The sequence below is a fragment of the Pogonomyrmex barbatus genome, unplaced genomic scaffold, assembly GCF_055798465.1.
Source record: "Pogonomyrmex barbatus isolate J1 unplaced genomic scaffold, ASM5579846v1 scaffold2, whole genome shotgun sequence".
Lineage (NCBI taxonomy): Eukaryota > Metazoa > Arthropoda > Insecta > Hymenoptera > Formicidae > Pogonomyrmex > Pogonomyrmex barbatus.
In genome coordinates this window covers 16,067,868-16,090,948 of record NW_028297116.1, presented here as the reverse complement: position 1 = coordinate 16,090,948, position 23,081 = coordinate 16,067,868, and the positions used below count along the sequence as shown (strand labels likewise).

Genomic DNA, 23,081 nt, shown 5'->3' with positions numbered 1-23,081 from the left:
CATATACAAATTACAATTACATCTATTAAATCGTGATCAAATTGTATACCGATTATTAAATATTGTGAATAGAAAAATAATGAAAATAACGAAATTAAAATTTTTTTCTAGAAAGAAAAAAGATCTTTATATAATAAGAAATTGCAATATCAAAAATCAAAAATTTATAATATTCAATAATTTATACAGTGAAAAAGATATTAAAATTATATATCAAACAGATAGAACAAACTGATATATAAACAATATCACAAACTGAAACAAACATTTACGTTTCTTCCATACGTTATCAAAATTTTTCAATAGCAAATAAGAAATGATAACTGCACTTAGATAAATCTTTAGAAAGTCGATGGTTGCACGTGTGTGAGCTTTGAATATCCTCGAGTCGCATGCGAATGGAGACATCCGCTTCGCGGACAGACGCTGACGCGCCGCGAGTGTATTCAAATCGCGGAGAGAAAAAGTCTCGCGTGCCGGGCCAGGTTGTTCCCCGACGCGATCGCGGGTGCCGTCTTCTCGTAATGCCGGGTCTGATATGCATCTACGTGCCTGCCAGGGGCAGAGCCGCCCCGGCTTATTAATATTAAACAGCGCCACTTTCGCCGAGACGACGAAAGCGACCGCGACGTTATTGTCGATAGGCTCGAGGCCCGACCACCACGTCGATGCGGGCCTTAACTTACTCTGCCGCTAACCGAGGACACTTTTAAATAGCGGAACAAGCAATCCGCTGCTGGATGGGATTGTTCCCCGATTCCCGATGGATACTTCAGCCCCTACGGCGCGTCCGCCCTCCGACGACGATCGAGATTTTTGAGGGAATCGCGCTCGCGTCAAAGAGTTGGATAGTCAAAGGCAGAGTGAAACGTTCATTATTATTTCGTCAAAATTTATAAATATTTCTACGTAATTTCTACGTTATAATTATTATTATTTTAACATTTCTTCCATCTTCTTTAATGTCACTTTTCTAGATTTCCCTATATAATTTCTTTTTCTTTCTTTAATATTATCGAATAATATTTATAAGCAGTATTATATAGTTTTTATAAATATACACACAATAATAATAATAAATAAAAGATAATATTAAGAATTAAAAGAAATATTCTCTATAATACTTCAGTTTGAGATCTTCAACCTCGTTAACAATGACGAGCGTAGCTCTTATCAATTTCCAACAAAATCGTAGGCTGGCGTTGAGAGTTTCATCCTCGCCTTTTTCTGTCGTGACGCCTGTTCGCGATTGCACACGTAGCGACGGATTCCATGCAAAATCGAGTCCTACGGCGAAATCCTGTAAAAGAAAGCGATGCTTTTCGATAATGCACGCGTGCTCACAATGCCGCGCAATTGTTGCACACATTGATCGTTCATGTACGTATTTATTTCGTTGTGTTCATATTCAAAATTATTATTATTCTTAGACTTATATTATTTACAAAATGCATTTCTAAAAATGCATTATAGATATAAGAGACAGTAAAATTATGTGTAATTTGATCTTCTCATAAAAGACATTGGTTTTTTTTTAACTTATTGTTATATTTATAAGTCTATATATTTAAATAATAATTTCTGTATTATTTTCGCGAGAATTTCAGATTCTAATTAAATCGGTAGATATATTAACTTTCAATAGTAATTTTTTATTACGTTAAAAAGTTTGATAAATTTTGTTTAAATGCTAATCTTGAAAATGTTAAAAGAAATAATCTTTTAGAGAATTTATGTATATTTCAGACTTAATTATATAAAATTAAATATCTTAAATAATCTTAAAATTCGCTTTTTCTTATTATATTTTCTTACTATATATTACTATCGCAATTTTATTCTTATGATCACTAAAACAGATTAATGAAAATGAATTTGCCTAATATATAGATTTTTCTCGATATTTACAATTAGAAATTAGATGCATTTTAATTAATTAAAGTCAAAGAAGTCTGACGAATCTTTCGGGATGCAAGCTAAGGATGTAAAGCTAAGGGGGGAGCTTAAAAGCCAATATATCAGAATAATAACTTGTCCATTAAAACGCTTAAGTAGTAATAAGTACGCGAGCCTAAGTGACAGGCACTTGGAGATTCCCACGGATTAAAGTGTCCAACTCGCAGAATTTATTGAAGAAAATAAATAACGGTGTGCATTCGCGCGCGACTAGCTTTTCCCGCGCCGCTAAGTCCTTGTAAGACTATAGACTTTCGTAAACGTGAAGCCTCTTCTCCGTCTCAAGAAAATTACGCCGCAAGTTTTCAAGCGCGACGCAGACGCGCCACGCAAATTTCCAGAAAAACGCTAACCGATTAAACTTGAACTATTTTACGTATTCGAATTTTTAATCGTACAATTTCAAGAGTATCATTCAAAAAATTTTCAAAATATTAAGAATTAAAACGTCACGTGTTATGAATTCTTGTCATGTTGACATGTTTAAAAACTTATCGATATATTTCCATTTCGCTATTTGATATTTCTTTACAATTGTAATTATAGTATCATTTTTGCAGAGGAATTGTGCAAAAAAAGAGATAACGAAATAGGATATTTTCGTGCTTGTATTAATAATTGAATTGCTAAGAAATACAACAAGATCTTTGCCTCTGCTCGAAGAACGGTTATAGCTTCCATTCGTTTCAGATCCTTAGCGGAAGATTCAATTTTCGATAGACGGGAAGACGAGTTTTAATCCCAGAAGAATTGTGTGTACGTGCTTTATTGATTGTTGGCTTATCGCGGATCTTAATTCGGCGAGAGGAAGTAACCACGTTAAATTCACCAGTATACAAACGTAATTAACTGTAAAATTAAATGTTCAAAGAACTAATATGAAAAATAAGAATATTTTCTGTATATATAAGTTTTGTCTTTGTCAAACACTCCGAAAATATCATCATGAGCATTTATTCCAATAATACAAGCCCAATATTAATATAAAAATTGCATTCTGATGTATATGTTTACATATTTACGTTGTTATTAAATGTAATTTAAGACTGAGCATATTCATTAGCATTTCTACATGTTTCATCGGATCATGCAAGAAAAAACGTATTACGTAACATTGCACAAGATTGCGTGCATCCGATGAAGCGAGGGCCCATATCTTCTCTCGAAGTTACAAGATCTGCAGCTTTATGAAATGAGGCGAATTTGCGTATGTTCTTTATGATATATTTTAAAATTTTCTTTAAAATACAAGCGACCTCCATCGCGCATTACGTTCTACCGCGGAAAGCGGCCGCCATCGTGAAAGAAATACCTCGCGGTAGATGTGTTACTGCAGCAGCGGTAGCAGCCGCAGCAGCAGCATCGGGGGGATAGTGGTAGTGGTGCCGGGGAACAAATCGAAAATGGATTTTCCCGGTGCGGTGTGGCTGGTAGCTTCGAGCGGCAGCGAACGAAAGCATTTACCGGTTTATTCGCGGCTGGCTGTTACCCGGCAGCCATCTTCCGACCGTCTCGCTCGACATGAAAGTTGCAGCGCGCCTTCGGTGATACGCCCATATGTGCTAAATGCGCGTGTGTATGTGCGTGCATGTGCGCGTGTTCGCCGTGTGTGGATATCTACGTGGGTATGTACGTGTGCACACGACACCGCGGTACCAACCCGTCTGCCGCCTCCAACCCACCAGTGAACTTCTTCTTCTATCGCCTCTCCGCTCCCGCTGTCTTTCAGGCCCCTTAATCTCTCCCCTCCTTCCTTCCTTCCTTCCTTCCTTCCTTCCTTACTTCCTTATTTCGACCTCGTCTCTCCCCTTGCCTTCTGCCCTAAACTCAGAAAAGGATGAGGAGGGAAGAAGAGCCAGCCGCAGCATTTCCTCGACGAAATACGGATGTACGTGCCTTCGTATCCTGATCTTCTACGTGGAATACGGCGTGTCCAAGGACGAAGACGGAGACGGCTACTTGACCTTTGATCGTAGCGTCGACGGCATCGACTCTGCGCGCGGCTTCTGAAGATGAGTTACATTCCCAATTCTTTCTTGTCTCCGACGTCATTGCGAGTAAATGAGCTCGACGCGGCGGGTAACCGATGAATTTTTTATTATAAAGGAGCAACCTTGTGGGACGATTGAATCGCGTTCTCTCTGTATTCCTGAGAGTATTGCTTCAACTGTATCGTTAAGGTTTTCATTTTTGATAAATATTTCAAACCATTGTATTCACGTACGAGTGAAGAATCATGAAAAAAAGAAATGGCGGACTTAACTTTTCACTTACGAGTGATCAGACAGCTTCGGTAACAGAAAAAATTGCAACTCCAGCACGATCTCGCATCGAGCAATCTCAGAACCAAGAAAATTGGAACAGAAACTATTGATTCTGGCGGGGATTTCGCTATCCCCGCGCGTTTTCGAAGATCCGCAAGACATTCTTGCGACTCAAGGCTACTAGCCGGGAGAAACTTGCCCAGGACGAAAAGGAGAGGCAAAATTCTCCCACTGTCCTTGCAACGGGGCGGTGGAAGCAGTGGCGATGGAATAAAAGAAAGATGATCGGGACTACATTTTCGTAGCGGAGATACGAGCGAGCCGACCTCCCTCCTGGCCGGGTTCTCGCGTGCAACGTCGTCAGGATGTTGCAAAAAAGAGTACAGAAAAGGAGCGTATGCATCGCCACTGCCACCGTCGTAGGGTAGATAAGTAAAATAATAAAATACAACAGTGACGGTGGCGGTGGCAGCAACGGTGGATTTGTGGTCGCGTCGATACGACGCGGCCAATGGGAGTTTGCTGGAGCTCGTGACGTCGTTGGACGAGAGCGTCGGAGGGTTGCTAGGAGGGTTGTAGGTGGAGCCAAGAAGAGCGACGCCCCGAGAGGACAGGTGGAAAATGCAGGTGAAAGCTACGGGGCCGTCGATGCCGAATTCGCCCACGCGACCGTACTGCACGGTGCACCCCACGTTGGCCGGGGATTCATCCCCCGGCGCCAACCAACCCTTCCCGCACGCGCGCGAAACCCCCTTCCGACCTTACCGCCACGGGCGCGGCTCCTTCACCCGGGAACTCCAGCAAAACCGGATGACATTATTTCTTATATACAATCCCACGATGCACTATTCAATTTTCTGTATATTTTCTCAGAAAACGCTGCAAAATTTCGTTATTTATTGCGCTTGTACACTATGCATCCACTTGCCACACCGTAGGATCGGTGGAAATGAGTGTCAAAATAGAGAGATGGCGATTATTTCAAGATTGCAATATTCAAATTTTCAAAGTTAGATATAATTATTAAAGAGTTCTACCAAAGTCAGGGTCAAGAATATAAACGTCTCAGACATAAGTTAATAGGGTGACATAAAATCATTGAAGGAAAGCAAGAGTCGGCGAATCGGCATCATAAACAAACCGTCAAGATTATTAACCGTTACGTCGCACTTCTCATTTCGTTCACGTAGCCGCAAGCAGTTGCCATTTACCTTTCGCCCTTGTTGCATTCGTTTTTTTTAATGTCCAGAAGCGCCACTTTATTCGTCGTTTTTAAGGGTCACGTGGGAGCGCGCCGTGAAGACTTAACGGCCGCGGAAATGGAATTTCACTGAAGAATTCATCGGCGAGGATGCGCTGTTTTATTGCGCAAGGCTTTGAACCTCGAAACGATGACTCTGCGGATAATTCATGACGCGCGGTGTTCCCTAAAAAATTCATCGTAGCGCGAACGTGTTCCGAACCTCTTTCTCTATCTGCCTCCAGAAGCGCCTTTGTTGAGCAATTGTGGAAGTACGGGACTATACCTCGAAATTGCATCCTGTAGCCAAAATTTTGTTTCCACGATTGCCGCACCGTGCTTGGAATTTCAAATGTGACGACATTAATCTGAGAAATCTGAAGAATACCAGTGATGTCAAATAAGAATCCATCTGTATCTTACGTATAATTTGAAAAATCACAAAACGTGAGGTGGAATTATTTTGAGTGTATCTCGCGCAAGCGTTTCGATTATTCGTCGCGCAGAACCAACCTCGCACAGAATACCCCAAAGAAGAATGACTTTCCCCGGTCACGTAGACAACGCACGCTCGTCCGTCTAGACGGTCCCTCTATCTTCGTTCCGCTGCCTTCGAATTTCTTAGCGGATCCTAGCCCGACCTTACGAAACCGATTGGTTACCACCTTCTGGTTACGACGCGACAGGGTAACGCGCCGCCTAAAGACATCTAAGCCGTAGGGGTTAACCCGGCACCTGGTGCACACTCCCACGAGACGCTGCTTGCTATTCGTCCTGCGCTACCTCCCTCCTCCACTTTCACGTCTTATCTTACCTTCCTTTTACCTCCTGCCACTCTTCTGTCCCCGTACGATTGTATTTTTCGCTGGTAAAATTGACGGGGGATGAGTCGCCGCGTCTGTGATAACGCCGGGAAAGAAGGCGTGCCGAAAGTTTCGAAGCGACATTAACGAAGTAAGTAGCTCCAAAGTAGCTCCGTGTCATCATTGATTGCCTAGATGATAATTACGATGAGGATTTTGCAATAAATGATAATCGCAATGGTAGTCAAAATTCTGATTTATATATAAAAAAAAATAAGAATAATGTGTACCTGCTAATAAATAATTTACTTATATTATGGTCATTAATATTCTAACGAAATATATATACACATCTGGTTTTGATTGCATGTACGAAGGTATATGAAATCAAATGAAAGCATGTAGACTTATGTATATACATATAACGCTGTGCCATATATACGCGACAGATCTATACTTTTTCGCGCACATGTGTATCTCATTCCCCGTGATTGTGCCGGAATCCAATAAGACAGCCGATGCAACCTGTCCCTGTCGTAAAACAAGGCAAACAAATTTCGAGCCGCACGGCGACACGTCAAGTACACCGTGTCTCCGGAAAAAATGGCATATAAAGCCGAAGCAATAAGATTTCCCCACGAAGCAATAATTAACAAAAAAAGCTGATGATATCAGCATTGTCAATAAACTAATCTTTACACGGAATATATAATTAAAGTCAGGATTCACAAATGTAATGTCGTAATGATATTCAAACACAATTATTAATCTTTAATAACAAAATATAATTTTTCATAGTGCATTTTACATAGTGCATTTTCAAGAACAATGATTTCAATAATTATCTTTTTATCGAGAGACAGTTATGTTTTGCTGTTTAATTTGAATTTTAATCATCTCATCACCTCATGTCATTTTCTTAGACAAATTTGCCATGCACATTAAATCATCTCCTGTTAATGACTAATGACAGCAAGTCGAGACGACCGCCTGTAATTCCCAAGCGTCCGCGTTTATGGCGGAATCTGCGCGATTTGAAATTAATCACCAATTAATAATCGGTCAGCTTCTCGTATTAATCGCCGACGAAATCTCCAAAATTGCTTAAGTTTAATCTACCGCGGTCCTTCAACGAGCTATTTGCCCCGATACACTCTCTCGTCATCGCCCGTCTACAAACTTGGATTGCGTTTAATATTACAGAGTCAATCAGAGCAAGAACATGCCACGCCGCTCATGTAATGTGCATTAATAAACACGTCCCGGAGATTTTAATCGATATTACAACGTGCATTATTACTTCGCAGAATATTATATTCTCTGTGAATATCACCCATATTAATAGCACTAATTTGATCATTCGTCTTGTAGAAATTAATTTTGCATTAGTTAAATGCATTTTTTTGCCTGAGTTGCTTGAGTTGCGACTTGTGCGCAAGAACGAAGTGATGAAAATACGACGAAGAAGAAGAGTCCACGAAGTTTCGTCGCTTTGGTAGAAGCGCGATTAAGCGAGGCCGTAAGGTAACGGCGCGCTCGTTAGACAGGGCTTGCCCTAAGTGATCTCATATAACACGGGATTTTATGGAGAGTGCATCGGGTCTCTTTGCATGCATTTGGGGCGGGCTGAGTGCCCCTTACTGGCAAAATGACGATTATCGTCCATCTTGGCGCGATGTGCCTGCCGGTTCGTGGTGTATCTACTTGCGGACCAATATACATTTCTCTCCTAGACCGCCCTGAATTTCTCCGCGATTTACATCGTTCTGTAACCGCTTCACGTGCCGCCAAAGTGTTACAATGCAAATATTAAGCGCAATAATGCTCTTTCATTATCATTTTATATAACTTTTTTATCGCAATACACAAGAGAAAATTTCGTTTTCGCTACAAATTTCGATAAAACTTGAATTTTTCTATTTTCATTTTTAAATTTTTCCAAGTGTCTTGATTCTTTTTCCAGAACTTTTTTTCCGTAGATTTACTTTTTGTTTAATGTTGTTACACAATGGCTATGTTATGACGTCGTATTTCATTGTATTATATAAGCGAGTTGTAGCTATAGGTCGCGATGAAACTAATAGATCGGGTCGGCCGGTCGTTAATGCCGGATTAAGTGCGAGCGGTTCGTTTAATTTGACGTTAGAGTTAGTGCAAGCGCGAGAGTTATATGTAAGTTTCCGCTGAAGGGACGCCAGTGCGTGAAACCGGCGAATCGATCATTAAACGTCCAAGTTGTTAAATTAACCGCCATGTAATCAACCGCTAATAAAGTGGTCATTTCCTTTCTCCCAGTATACACCTACGTATATACTTCTGGATATACTTACAAAAAAATTTATATGTTGCTTACACAAATTTATATTCGTGTGATAACAGATTGATTTCATTCATAAAATAATAAAGTACAGCTTCTTTTAATTATACTTGAAATTATGATTGTAATTACGATATACAATTCTTAGATAAGTTATTAAATAGTGTATTTTTTATTATTATAAAAATAATATTGCATGCAGAGAGAAAAAACAAAATATGTTATATTAATGCTACAGTTTAAATTACTTCCCCGATAATATTTATAATCATCATAAAAAGAATATTTTGAAGTGAGTAAACATTCTGTGAATATAGAATTAATTCGATATCGTGAAAGAGATTCGCGAGAGAGAGAGAGAGAGAGAGAGAGAGAGAGAGAGAAGGGAGAAAAGGGAGAGGGAGAGTAAGCGCGCGAGTCTCAAGGGAACTATTCGCGAGTCCTTCGGGGTATCAATTGGCGTGCTCGTCCAGGTCGACAGCTGCGATAGTGAGAAGCATTGTCCGGACTGCGATGGTAGTGAGTTCTTAATATTGAATAAGACCGACCTCGCTCTGCACCAAAATCAAGCGGAGACGAAATAGTAGCGGTCGCAACGCAATTCTGGGAATGTGATTCGATTTTCGGGCCGAATTGTAAAACGCAAGGGGCTACTGCGGCAGGGAAAACGCTTTGCATATTATATTGTTTGCAGATTACATAAATAAAAAAAATTCACTATAAGAAAAATTTTAATCACTTTAATATGAAACAGCTTTCTTTTATTTTATAAAATAAACACCTAAACATCTTCTAGTAGAAATGTGCTAGAGTAATTATTTCTACTTTATTTTCATTCATTTTGACTATTTCTATCAACGACCAAAATATCGCGTTAGAAAGACCTTCTTTTACGTAGTTATGATAAATCGTCTGAATTATTAATTAAAATGGAACACTTTTAGCGGGCCGACCGAGATGAAATATTAATACCACCGCGACACTTTATTCGCAGCATTTAGTCGGTGAATTACACACTGTAAGGCTAATTCATAATATTCGAGGGATCGAGTAATTAGTTCCGCCTTTCTAATTAATGTCTGAGTCTTAGCCCCATAGAAAGGCAACCCTCGAGCGCGATAAATATGTCAATGTGTACGCGTTATAATCGTTTTGTATATGAATTCAGAAACATTATGTCTCTATCTTAATCCGATTCAAAGATACTTTATTAGTAGGATCTTACGAAATTTCGCAATATTACTGTATTTACAATAATTCCGCAAGATCGACGCGATTTCGTCTTAATTCTCAAAAAATCGGTTTGACATGAAATTGAGAAAAAGCAGTTATGTTCAAAGAAAAGGAATCGAGCAAAGCTTTAAGAGAAGAAGTCAAGAAGGTCCAATCGTACCCGTAAGCACTAGGGCCCCTCTCTCTCTCTCTCTCTCTCTCTCTCTCTCTCTCGCCGGATTTTCCCCCGCAAATTAAATTTTTCGAATCACAAGACACACCGAAATCGTTGGTCCGGCAACATCTCGCCATAAATCATAATCAATCGCATTTCTACGAGTAATCGGTTTTGACAGCTTGTCCTCTGGGCTTGCAATCTTTTTTTCTTCTTCCCTTCAACCTATATACAATGTATTACGTGTATCACATTCATTTTTTCACAAATTATTATCCCAAAAATTTCTTTTCAGAAATGTCTTTGTTAAAAATAATATATGAATGAACATGCATCGTTAATTTCTTTCGAATAAATTTTTTCTAATTAACCCTATTTTAAGGTAATGTCTTGAAATCTAAATTGTTCTAGAAAAACTTTTTTACAAATAAATAATTGCATTCATTTTCCGCTCCTGTGATTATGCGCAAACGTGAATTCTGTGGATCATTAGTGTACGTTAATCTTCAAAAGTGCATCGACAAGGGAAAAAAAACTCATCTTTTAATGAGATTAAATTGATCCTGCTCCTCCCTGCGTTTCTTTTCCCAAGAAAATGTATGTCACTCTTTTCTAATTTCTCGCCTCCCCTCATGACACAGCACATAGAATTTTTACGAGTTTTAAGAATGAAAGCAATCAATTTCTTCTTTATACAATAAAGATATAAGTATTAGATTCACGATCTTTAAATATATATTTGCATATATCGATTGAAGAAACGTGAGCAATTAATATAATCTTAAAATAATGTACGAAATAAAAAATTTCTTTCAACATTGAGAAACATGAGAAGGGTTCAAGAAAATCCTATACGTATCCGTCGCTATCCGCTGTCCAGCGCTAGCACATTGCGAAAAATGGCGGAGATTAACGCGATACGTCCGTACGATCTCTCACATAACTTCTTGTAAAACCGAGGTCGGATGTAAGCCAGCGGCCTCGCTGGTGAAAAAGGCGCGTAGCGCTCGGTACCATTTCACCTTCGACGTCTTTAGATAAACGATCGTCTAGGACGAATAAATGCGCGCCTTCGTGAATTCTTCGCTTGAACTTCATAGTTATTTCCATGCGCAACTTGCATCATTTAGGTTCTTACATTTCCTATCCGATAAATTCGATAAATTCCCACTCGCGGTTTTTCATTCCCTTACCAGAGGATTACGCGGGATCTTATATTTATATACGTTTGTGTTCATTACTTGCAAAGGCATTCTGTGTTGCGTATATATATATATATATATATATATATATATACATATACGTGAGAAAGGATTATACTTTTCCAAATATAGCAAACTCCTCTTTTTTATGCGAGCGAGAGCGCGCATTTTTGCAAACATAATCTCGCCCCGGTAAGTCGGACACGCCGGCGATATCCCGATGGAAATTTTGAGCATTGAAAATATCTGGTAGGCCGTAGCGAAGCGTATGCACATACTCGGGTACGGAAATGTCCAGCGAGATAGCCACTCATAACGAACAATGGCCGGTGCTGGTCTGACCGAAGTCAGAAGTTTCTCCCTGTATACGGAACACTCGCTCCCTATTTCCACATATATACCACGGCTCTTTCTACTCTCTTCGACTTCTATCTCGCGTCCATTGCCCATACTATAATGCACGGTATCGCTACTTCTGCCAAGTGAGCGACTTCCGTCTTCCTTTCGTCGTGCCCGACAATGGCCCCCAAATTTAAGAGTGTCTGCGAGAATGTCGGCGAACACGTTTAACTGCTTTCGAAAAGCTTTCGTCGTCCCTGTCGAGCGTCCTGACGATTCCAGAGACACATGAATGCTCGCGAGATGTCCTTCTTTCGATCCTTTCGATCGAAGCACCTTTACCTGCCGATTATATCTTGTAAATATCAAAATTTTAAGACACTTCATGAATATAATATTATATACAATTAGAAAAACGAGAGGACAGCTGAGACTTTTAGGGAATATGAATAACTGAAAGAAATACAATATATAAAATGGGACATCTTGTGTGTAATCTTTTAAGCTATATTTCTAAAAGATTATTATAAATTTTCCGAGATTTAATGAAACCAGAAGCGTTCGCGTATGTATTTTAAGAGGCCTGCGAACGCAGAGAGGAAATCGGATTATCGTTCATCGCTCTTGTCCAGTCATAGCATGAAAAATTTATTTAGCACTCGGTACCAAGTCGCTTGATATTTCCGAGTAGTCGTCATCGATGCAAAACTCCCGCCGAGTATAATTTAGCGAGAAATTTCCGACAAATGAATTATGTTATTTAACTTTTCTTTACATTATTTTTTTTCTATCGGTCAATTGATGTATTTTTCAATTTAAAGATTGCCGAATTGTGCGACTCGAGTACATCATAAAATCATAATCAGCCAAAATGTGAGTGGATAAAATAAAGTACTTTGATTTGTTATTTATTTACTCTTCTCTATTTTTCCAGAGAGTAATTCTGTGCCTGCGCATTAATATCGTAGTTTCATACTAATGATGCGTCCAATCTATTTAACACTATCGATTCCCTATATTGGTTACATTACTTTCAATTAATAACAGTTTGCAGTCGGAATTATTATATTTCTTATATATAAAATTTGCCTAAATCGCTTCCTATCGTTAACAAAGATGACATTTACATAATTTACATTTTTATATATTTTCTATAAATTATAAAATTGCTACATAAACGAAATATAATCGGAATGTATTTATATTACGCCGAAAATTATGTTTTTCCATTTCACGTCGAAGTCATCGATTAACATCTGCCAAATTGGCAAATCGTTTTGATCTGCCATCGATTGCCAATTATGCGGCCATCGCGCTCGCTGTCGCGCTCACCCCGCTCGAAAGATGTAATTGGCCGGATCGTTAGTCGAATCCTTGGTAATTAAGGAGGTCGATGCCTGTCCAGGATGGACGTCGGATGAGCACGGACAGGGCGTGGTGGCAGTAAACGTCATCAGCAGGGCACTAGACGTCATGGGCCACACGAGCATCGCATACGCATCACATTTGCATGATTCCATATATATATATACATACGCACATCGCTTGCGTGCGCGCGCGCGCGTGCGACAACGGATGCTGCATGGTTGCAATGCGGATGCGAATGCGGTGCATTGCGGTGCGGTACGATGCATCGTTTCCCTCTCCCGAGCCTCGAGCAACCCCCAGCCGGGCCCCGCGCTCGAGTGCCCCGCGCTGACTCTTGCGACCAAATTTTCGACGACCCTCAATGTTTCAATGCGATAACTGCTCACTGTATTCGTGCCTCGTTCTCGCACGAGCGATTTTCCCTCGAAACGAGCGATAAAACGCGCGCGGCACGTGAGGCTCAGCAGCAAATTGGAATACCACCTTGCACTTGTTTACAATAATACACATCCCCGGAAATATTTTATTAATACCCACAGTGACATGTAAAATATAAGTAAGAAGATAAGGATAAATATTCTATATTAGAAATAATGCAAATCACATGTATTTGAAGAAAATAAATATTTCGAAAGAAATATTTTATTTCATGATGTGCCAGTACATTTTACATAATTAATTAAACATTATCATTTATCACTTTCGAAATGTTTGTCGAATAATGATTTAGTATGGTAGATAACGCAGAAACTTGGAACGCAGTGTCGCCATTTGAACGACCATTAACGGGACCATCGCAATAGTGTACCGGGCTAATCGGTATTAATTCAACGTGTGCCTGAATACTTCATGAGCAGCGTCCTGATGAATTCCTGCATCAGAGGCAATCGTGAGCGATGCTCGGACGCGTGCGCGCACGCTAGATGGATTATCGCGGCGGATCTGATGGAAATATTTCATTTCTCTCGAGAGAGCCGATACCACCACAGCCGCTTCATCCAGCAGTGTGATTCGCAACGGGGAAGTGAAGCGACGTGTCGGAGGAAATGACGTTAATGAAATCGAAAATAATCTCGCTCGTGATGAAATCTTTCTCTTGAAGAGCGTTAGAGAATTCTGACGAGTAAATTTGTTTGCCATTAAAATTGTGTCAAACTTTGAATACCCAAAAAATATTAAACCTGAAACATATTAAAAAGTTTTTACGAATAAAAATAATCTTTTAACAAGATCTTTTATTATTTATAACTTTAATGATAAACTTTATGATAACTTTATAATAAACTATTTTAAAATAAACTAATATACTAATTTTTATATTTAAAATTTTTTTATCTTACTATTAAATGAGAAACCAAATTTTTATTTGAAATTTACTTTTTTAATAATTTTAAATTTTACATTTTTTTCTGTATTTAAAATTATTTCATCTTAAATTCATTAACGATGAGAATTAAAGAAATATTTCAAAAAGAGTGAATACAAGACGAGATCATATAAATTTTATTCACGATTATTTCTGACAATGAAATATTTCTCGCTCAGATTTTTTTTTCCTATGCTCCATTATTGGCCATAAGTGTACATAAGTGTACATAAGTGTACTAAGTGTACATTGTTATGTACAGTGATTGCGCTATCATAGATTAAATCTTCATAATTGATGCTCCATACATCAATGGATAAAGATATTCTTAAGCTGTCATAGAAAGTGGATGTCATACAATCCTCGTCAATATAATCGTTAGTCACTATCAATATATCCTTCATGATAAGATTATTTAGAAAGTATAGCTTAAGTCTTTTGACAGCTAAGGTTTAATTCAATAATTTAATTCAATAGTTTAATTCAATAATTTAAATAATGTCATTTGTATAAAAAAAATATTGCTTTGAGATATCAATTTATTAAACATATATTTTATATATTATATTTCGTTTGTATTCCGTTTTTTGTAATATAACAGATCTAAAAATAACGACTTAATTGATTATTAATTTCATACCAAAACTTGATAGAAAATTCTAGCGCTTTTGTTGTTACAATTCATTCAGAAATCATTCTCGTGTGTCTACATCATCGGGATTCTAGCTCATTGAAATTATATTCTTCCCCATCTTCGGTAGTCGTAATCACCTGTCTCGCGATGACGCAAGGGAAACGACGATTCCCTGGGAGTCGATGACACCAAATCGCCAAGTGCTCACCATTGTTTTCACAAGAGCAGAAGACAGAAGGCAGGATGAGCCACCGCAGTCCCTCGCGGTATCGGTTTGTCACGCTCACGCCGTGAAAGGCAGAAGAAGAGCGGCAGAAGGGGTGAGAGAGGAGGGTGACCGTCGCGGGTGGCCGTCGCTGAATGAAGACGGAAAGAGTCGCGCGGTCCGACTTTTTAATATCTAGGGATGATCTGTAGCCGCAGCTTGCTGCGTCAGTCGCTGTCATTGTTATACGTCCGGACCTCTTCAGCGCAATGACAATCTCTGGGGTTTTATTCTCCGGAGCGAACGAGCGTTCTCCCCTGTCCTGTCCCCGTCCCAGTTTCCGCCGCGAGTATTACCATGCCCTTCCAACCTCCCCCGCAAAGATCGCCTTGATCATCGACAACTTCCCCTTTCCTCCCCACAACATCCTCGATTTCTTCGTTTACTCGTGAAAGCAGGTCCACGAGCAACGACTGCCTCGACAGTTACCATCGCCCTCGAAGTTACGTCGAGTTTTCTCTCTCGGTACAATTGCCGGGAAAGTGGCTTTTTTCTCTGGCGAACCGATTCTCCGATAATTGTTACACTACGATTATCCGGTGCACGAAGTTTTGAACAGAGGCTTATAAGCGAAACAATCATAAATCATGGAATTACATCCACATCAAAAGATGTATATTCATCAAATGAAGCTTTAACTCTTAACGCTTTGGTCACGAGGAGAATTCAAGTGAATTTAAGATTAATATTTATATAAAATATTTATATAATAACAAATATAGTATATAATATTATACACTAAGTTATTTCTTCGCGAGCTATGTTTTACGTCTGACATATCCAGTAACTCAATGTTAAGGACGACACGCGTATAAAATAGGGATTTGCCTTTCAGACAGTAGGAATGGTCAGGCATGAAAACAAAAACTTCCATACGCGGGGCGCGTTCGTCTTTTGCAAGACGTCGCAAAAACGAATATAGATATCGCTCGAGAGGCGTCAGGAAGGACGGCATCCTTGGAAGGAGGACGTTTAGGAGAAACGGTGGAAAGACGACACGAGCGGCCGCGGAAAGGCGCGATCGCCTCTTTCGCGTGTGCCCTTCTCGGCTTGAAAATATCATAACGAAGATGGACGCGCATCCGAGCCGATCCTTCATGCGGCCTCCATATAGATGGGTGGCACGCGCATACGTGTGCGTGTGCGTTTCGTTGTGTGGCATCCGCCACTGCCGCCGTCTTCACTCCCACGGGAGTAGGTAATAGATTTATTGGACACCCGGTACGTGGGATATAGATATGGATGTTATAGGCGCTCGAGAGAGAGTTAGAGATACAACCCGCACTCTGACATGCCGCTGCTACCCTTGGCAAATACGAATGGCACATCTAACTTTATGAAACGCGCGCCACCCTCTGACCCCGTGGACAACGCAAGTTAAGCCCTCGCCTACTTGCAAACTCGCCTCGTGGCAGACTAGTCGCTAATCTTACGAAATCTCACGAAATCTGTGAAAGCAATCTGTTCTGTATTCATATCGATGTGTGAAAAAAAAAATCTTGTTGCAAAACATCTTTTTTCTTGTGCATTTGCGAATGTATTTATACACCGCGCGTATGAGAATTTGAATAAAAATATTTTATTGTATATATATATATATATATATATATATATATATAAACATAATCAAGATAAGCAAGTTTTGTGACACGCGTGGAAATTAGTGCGTTATAGAAAACATCCGAAGGAAGCACGCTCGAACGTATAAATTCGACACATCGAACAAGTGTTTCGCGGCTACAGCGTGGCGGTTCGTTTCGGAAATTAGAAACGTTATCGGACTTTCTCATCCAGCCCTATCGTTTTCCTCATAACCATTGCCGCAAGCGCAGACGAAGCTTTACGAGTATTGCATTCGTACTTGCAGATGCCCGTGTGTTCTATTACGGCGTTAAACTGTCACACAATCGGCCGATGAACCTTCATTTGGCGAAACTGTTATTATCCCTTAGTTAAACGCTTTCAAGCGCCCATTATTCTCACTCGAAGGCTTGATCGATAGAAGTGTTATCTCTCTGTCTCTCTCTTTTGCACATTATAATGTAAATAAAAATTTCAAACAATTTTTGTATCGTGAAAATGATGGTGTTCAAATTAAAGCTTTTGAAATTATAATAATTATTCTAATTACTCACTTTCTATCTAAATATTCTATTTTCACAATACATTTCCAATAATTTTATTTTTAATTATAGGAAAACATTTGCTTTTTATTTATAAGGCCTGTAATTTAAAAATCAAACGTTCTCTCTCTTTCTCTCTCCCTCTGTTTGTCTCTGAAATATTTATGAAAGCATCGATTTACGAAGACATCGATAGATGTACGATCAAAAATATACGATCGATCGAAATACTTCTCCCCTAAATTTATGAAACTATGATTGCCCCTTGATGCGATAGCTCAAAATGGACGAAACATAACGTATAAACGTTTTTCTTCATTTTATTTCAATAAAAAATAAGTATCAGAAAAAAGTAACCAATTTTATCAAAATATTAAAATATTTAATATCAATCGATATTTACATTGAAAAGTTTAATATGTATTTCTTAAATTAATATATAAAATTGAGATATAAGAATTATTGCTCTTATCACACTAAACTAATTAAAAAAAGATCTTTTTCATCTTTCTTTGATTAGCTCGTTATACATTTTTGTAAAATATATGTTTGTACTATTCATCCAAGTTTCAATTAACATTATCGAGCAACTTTCAGTTTTACCAAAAGATCAAGATCACGATGACACATTCGAACGCGCGTTGCAACCACATCGTTTCCAATGCGTACGCGAACTTTGCCTTCGTACGCTCTCTTATTTAGGAATCACATGTGCATGTGTACCTCATACGCCGTCTGTGTATTGGTCCGCGAAGAGGCTAAGGGGAAGGGTGTGTTGAAAGGGCTGGTTTTGATTAGCTCTGTGTAGACAATACCCACCCTCTGATACCACTGTGATTCTCTCGCTCCCTCTATCTTCCTCTCTCTTCCGATCTCTTCCTCGTTCTCTCTATCACAGCGCACTATTTCCCTCGCCCCGGTCTTCCCCGGCCTCCTCGTCGCCCGCCGGCTTCGCCTTCTCCGCAGCGAACGCAGCAGCCACTTTGTACACCGACTGTTTTGTGTCTGACGAACAATGGACCTGCACCACTGACAGTGCACCACCACTAATATCACCGGCACCGACCGCCAGCACCGTCATCATCACTGCCGCGTGCATAGTGATGGCCTCGATCCAATTGGCGAGTTTTGTTTCTCGACTAACTCGCGATAAAGGGGAGATTCGACATATATTGATAAGTGCAAAAATCAAAAATTCATTTCGGCATTTAGAGAATTCTTTTAACGTGTAAAATTACTTTACACATCTTCTCTATCTTCGTGAAGAGATTAAATAGAAATAGTTCTCTTCTTTTAAATAGATCGAGATATTAACGCAACCTTACATGAAAATATAACAAATCGCAATAAATTATTAAAATTTTTTTCGTTAAATTAAATAACGACAAAAAAAGTAATAAAGCTACTTAGCAAATTATCACTTTTAAATTGGACATTACATTTATAAAACAATATACATTACAGAAAGAAAGGCAGGTCGCGTTAAATGGCGAATCGTTTTCCCAACTTGACGCATATCACGATAACTTTCTTCACACAGCTATGAGCAACGACGCTTGCAAACCAGTCTAGATGTTTCGGCAACTTCCCGAGGTCGTTTCCTTCCGGGAGTACGTTGCGCCAGGACGAAGATCTAATCGCGCTCGCAACGTTACACGGCCGTATCGCGATATTATTGTGCGACATTTTCGACGGCTGACGCTAAGTGTCGCTGGAATATTGTATTTCAGGAATACATTGTGCTTCTCACTATGAAACTTGCCGCTCCAAGTTCGGCTATCAATGCACGCCTCGCGAATGTATTACGCGGTAAATTCGCGCGGCTCGACATCCCTTCGTCGATTCGACGCTGACGTTGATTCGAATTTATTTATGCGGGGAGCGAAGTCTTAAGTAAGTTAGTCAGTTAGTCGATTGTTCATGCTTTACATTGATTTTGCAAGGCCTTGCTTTGAGCCTTCAGGGATTATAGGACATGGCTCGCTGATAGATTTAATGAATCGCGAAGTCAATTGTTACATTAATCAGTCGTTCATCTTTCGCAGCTCTTACACGCTTTATGCATGTAATTGAAAATAAATTTCATCATATAGCGAAATAAATTGTAGAACTAGTAGGGTATTAAATAATGGATTTTTTTTTTTTACGATGGTGCTACCAATTTATTGTAAAAAACATTTTTGTTAACAAAAAATTTATCTTGCAAATATCTAGTTTAGCAGCATGAAAAATTTTCAGAGTAGACTGGTCCGTGGTTGGGATATATCTCCCTCATTCGTTCATGGGAAGTTCGATTGTTGCATATAATTGATTCTGCGTCGAAGCGTACTCTATTCGCGGAGTTCCCCTTTCCATGCGGAAATTAACACGAACTTGTGGAAAGTCGAGGTGCGAGTATCCGAAGATCTCGTTGCTCAATTAAGTTATGAGCATGCAGCGTCGTCTACGGGTACCTGGAAATCACGTTCCCGTAAACTTTCTTCGCATTAAATCAATTGTTCTCTTATTTAAAATCGAAGTGGAAGTTTTGAAAATTGTATCTCGCGTATGACGACACATTTATCTGCAAATTGTTTTAGAATCGCAGAGGTCTCGTCTTCAACTTTTCCAACAAGGAAACGGAAGAACGATCGCTAAACGGTTAAGATAACACGATTGCGCTCGCAAACAATGCAGACACGACGGCTAGTAATTTAGATAGACCGAAAGTGATTCACATAGACCGACGTAACTTTAAATTAGGATGTCGCATTAATGAGATTTCGAGCGTGGCCTCCTTTCCGCGCGACCATTCATCCGCTACGGTATATGTCAGCAACAGACGGTCCACAAAATTATCAATACCGCTACATTAAGTCTGCACAAATAAGCTCAAATGCACAAGCATGTCGTAATCGCATTGGTTACATAAAAAGAGCTCAAATCGAAAATAAATTTATGACAGAACAAAATTACAAGAGAGGGAAATCGCGATTCTTGGATAAATTTGAAACAATGTTTGTATAAATTTTCTAATAATAACATAAATAAATATAATAATGTATTTGAATAATTCCGCATTGAATCGAATTATATGGTAAATATAATTGTCGTCTTTTAACAAGCCTAATAATAATCTAACTTTGTCGCGGGACAATAATTGTGTCGTTTTTATTTATCTGGACGGCCTCGATTTCTCTCCCGCTTGTGGCTTCACATACGTAACTATTGCTCGTTTACGCACGTGCAATGAGATTCTATCACATATTTATGCCATGAAGTATCGATATTAGCTGACCGATTTTCATTGGCAACGAGAGAGCGGGCTTGCTGCTCGTCGCCGTCGTTCACAGCGCGCATTTCAAACAGCCTCTCGTGATGTTCGCCACGCGTAAACGCCGCGATGGGCGATAGAGAGCCCGAGACTCGCGGGGTGCGCAGCCCTCGCAGTCGGTCTCGATTGGAAATTACTCCCTTTTATCCCTATTTACGGGGTGAAAGAGTAAGTAGAAAAGGCGCGGTCGTGTCGAGTATTGCCTGGCTCCACCGAGTGACGAATATACTTCCGAAATGCCTGGCTTGGCTAAAAAAAAATTGAGATGTAGACATAGAGGAGAGTTGTAAGTGCCAATAATAAATATATCTCTCGAGAAAAGTGTCACTTTGAAGTAATATTTGTCCGTCGAGAAAAATATCGCGAAAATAAAAGTATTCCGTTGCTTCTTAATTAAATAAATAAATTAGATTCGCGATATCAATGTAGGAAAGTTTTTGTCAAAATCAAAATCCTTGAAATTAAATTGGAACAATCAGCCGCATCTGTGTTAGAATGTTATATTATACAATGTGATATTATTTGTATCTATTTTTTCGAAAATTTAGTTTAACAAAGCACAGTTTCCATTGGTCGGCGATATTTTCAGGCGAATATCGAATTGTCCGCCAAAAAAAGAAGATCCCGAAACGCTCGCACCCCGTACCGCCCCCCGTTCCTTTCACCGCACGTTCTGCCACGGAGCGTAGGCATGCATCGGCCGGCGCCGATCGATTTGGATTTAATTAAAAAATGTTTAACAAGCGCGTCGTCTCCCCCGCCTCCTCGGACCGCGTAAATATCCTTCGCGGCCGCGGCGGCCGCATTCCGCGGTTAATTTCCTTGACGTGCTACCGGTCTGTTACGCTGAAATGAAGATAAAAACCGTACTGTGTGCGAACCCGTGTGCGTCGAATAATTGCTCGCGATATTAGGAATTGCGTTGACAATTGCGCGATATAATGAAAAAAACGAAACAAACATGAGCTCGAGCTTCAAACGAATATTGCGTGTATTGTTACGCTATGCGATAAAATAACGCACGATCCGGAGAACGTAGTGGCATCCCAAGAAACGTTCCGCGCGTGCCTGCCTGCTCTAAGCGGAACGAGTCCCGACACGAAATTCCGTACGCGCGTTTTTATCGCGTAGAAAAAGAGCGCCGGGGCCGGGCTGAAGTATTCCGATAGGTCAATCGCGAGCTCATTCAGCTCTCCATCGTTTAAATCGAGAATGAAAGGTGGAACATAGGCTTCCGCGTACAAACGCGACGAAAGTGGGACAGGCTGATATGATAATTCTCATCCCCCGTAAACGAGCATTGTATCTGAGATTTCCGAAAGAAAAGGGATATATTCTCTTATTATACACTCGTAGGTAAAAATTGACCTTGCAAATGGTGAATTTACACGAGGCGTATTACACGATGAGTAAACAAATATTTTAATACACCGCGACAACGTTCTCCTCGTGGTAGACCGTGCTAGACCGCTAATGTTTCCGCTTTGCGTCCGCGAGTGCCCGAGACGAATTAAATACGCGTGGTGGAGACGAGAGAGGGAGAGAGAGCAATGACGGGTTTGGGGTGAACTACAGTATTGGATTTGTTCATACAGGCGTTCGTGCGCGCTGTGGCGCGGCACGCCGCGCCGGTAGGAAATCTGACTTCGCGTGGAATTTTTTAATTAACAAAGGACCTGAAAAAAATCCAATGCTGCGATAGCCCGTTACGAGCGAGCGAATGAAGTCGTCGCTGCAGCATAAAGGTGCGCGTATGTCGAGACACGCTGCCCCGACGCGACTGCCGATCTCCCAACCGGCCGGTCGTTTCGCCTTCGATGGTATTCGAGAAGCGAGCGTGGAAAGGCTCGTTAATTAGTGGTTACGCTGTCGCGGACAGATGAAGAGACAGTCGATGATGATGATCACGATATTTTATAGAATCGCATCGTCGCCATAGCGCTACCGTATTTCCCGTATTTCCGTTAATCATGAGTTCTTTAATGAATATACATTTGGGTTGAATTCTTTCTTGGTACGCGGAAGCTTAATTACAGAGCAACGTTAAAATTAAAGAGACTTTGCGAATTAATGCTCGAGGGTATATAGGCACGTAAGTTTAAAAATTTCCAATTAATAATATTTCAAGTCAGTTTTTACTTTATTAAAAATTTTATTTAAAGGATAATCCGTGCTCAAGTATTCAATATTGAAAATTAAGTGGATTAGATTATGCAGTTCGTTAATTTCTACTAAGGAAAAATTCACATTAAATTTATATCGAGTTAAGAAAAGGGGGAATTGTAATGATCTGTATAAAATGCATTACGATTACGGGGGTGGAAATTTATTATCGACAGTAATACAGGGATGATTACGACGAGTGAGTTATCGACTGTAGGTTGAATTTTATCGTTTGCTATTGTTTTGTTTTATCTTTCCTTCATGCTACTCCTAAATGAATTTCGGTTCGCAATTGGATGATCACAAAGTGACAGTAGCCTCAGAAAGGAGCTATATATTAT

The 23,081-nt window shown here is 39.8% G+C and overlaps 2 protein-coding genes across 2 annotated transcripts in view; both read right to left on the bottom strand.

Annotated features, from left to right (window-relative positions):
* The window catches only part of LOC105432052 (uncharacterized), a 31,637-nt gene extending 27,896 nt beyond the window's left edge, over nt 1–3,741 (bottom strand). The window contains exon 1 of the mRNA XM_089076457.1: nt 3,617–3,741. The gene's annotated coding sequence lies outside the window, so the exon portion shown is untranslated. The remainder of the gene's footprint in view (nt 1–3,616) is intronic.
* A 42-nt stretch (nt 3,742–3,783) lies between these two features.
* On the bottom strand, nt 3,784–7,985 carry LOC148936712 (uncharacterized). The gene is made up of 4 exons (XM_089076106.1): nt 7,905–7,985; nt 5,684–5,837; nt 4,231–4,980; nt 3,784–3,962 (listed from the first exon to the last, which is right to left on the bottom strand). Exons 1-4 carry the CDS (start codon nt 7,983–7,985, stop codon nt 3,784–3,786), a joined length of 1,164 nt encoding a protein of 387 aa, XP_088932232.1.
* Nucleotides 7,986–23,081: the final 15,096 nt, after the last annotated feature.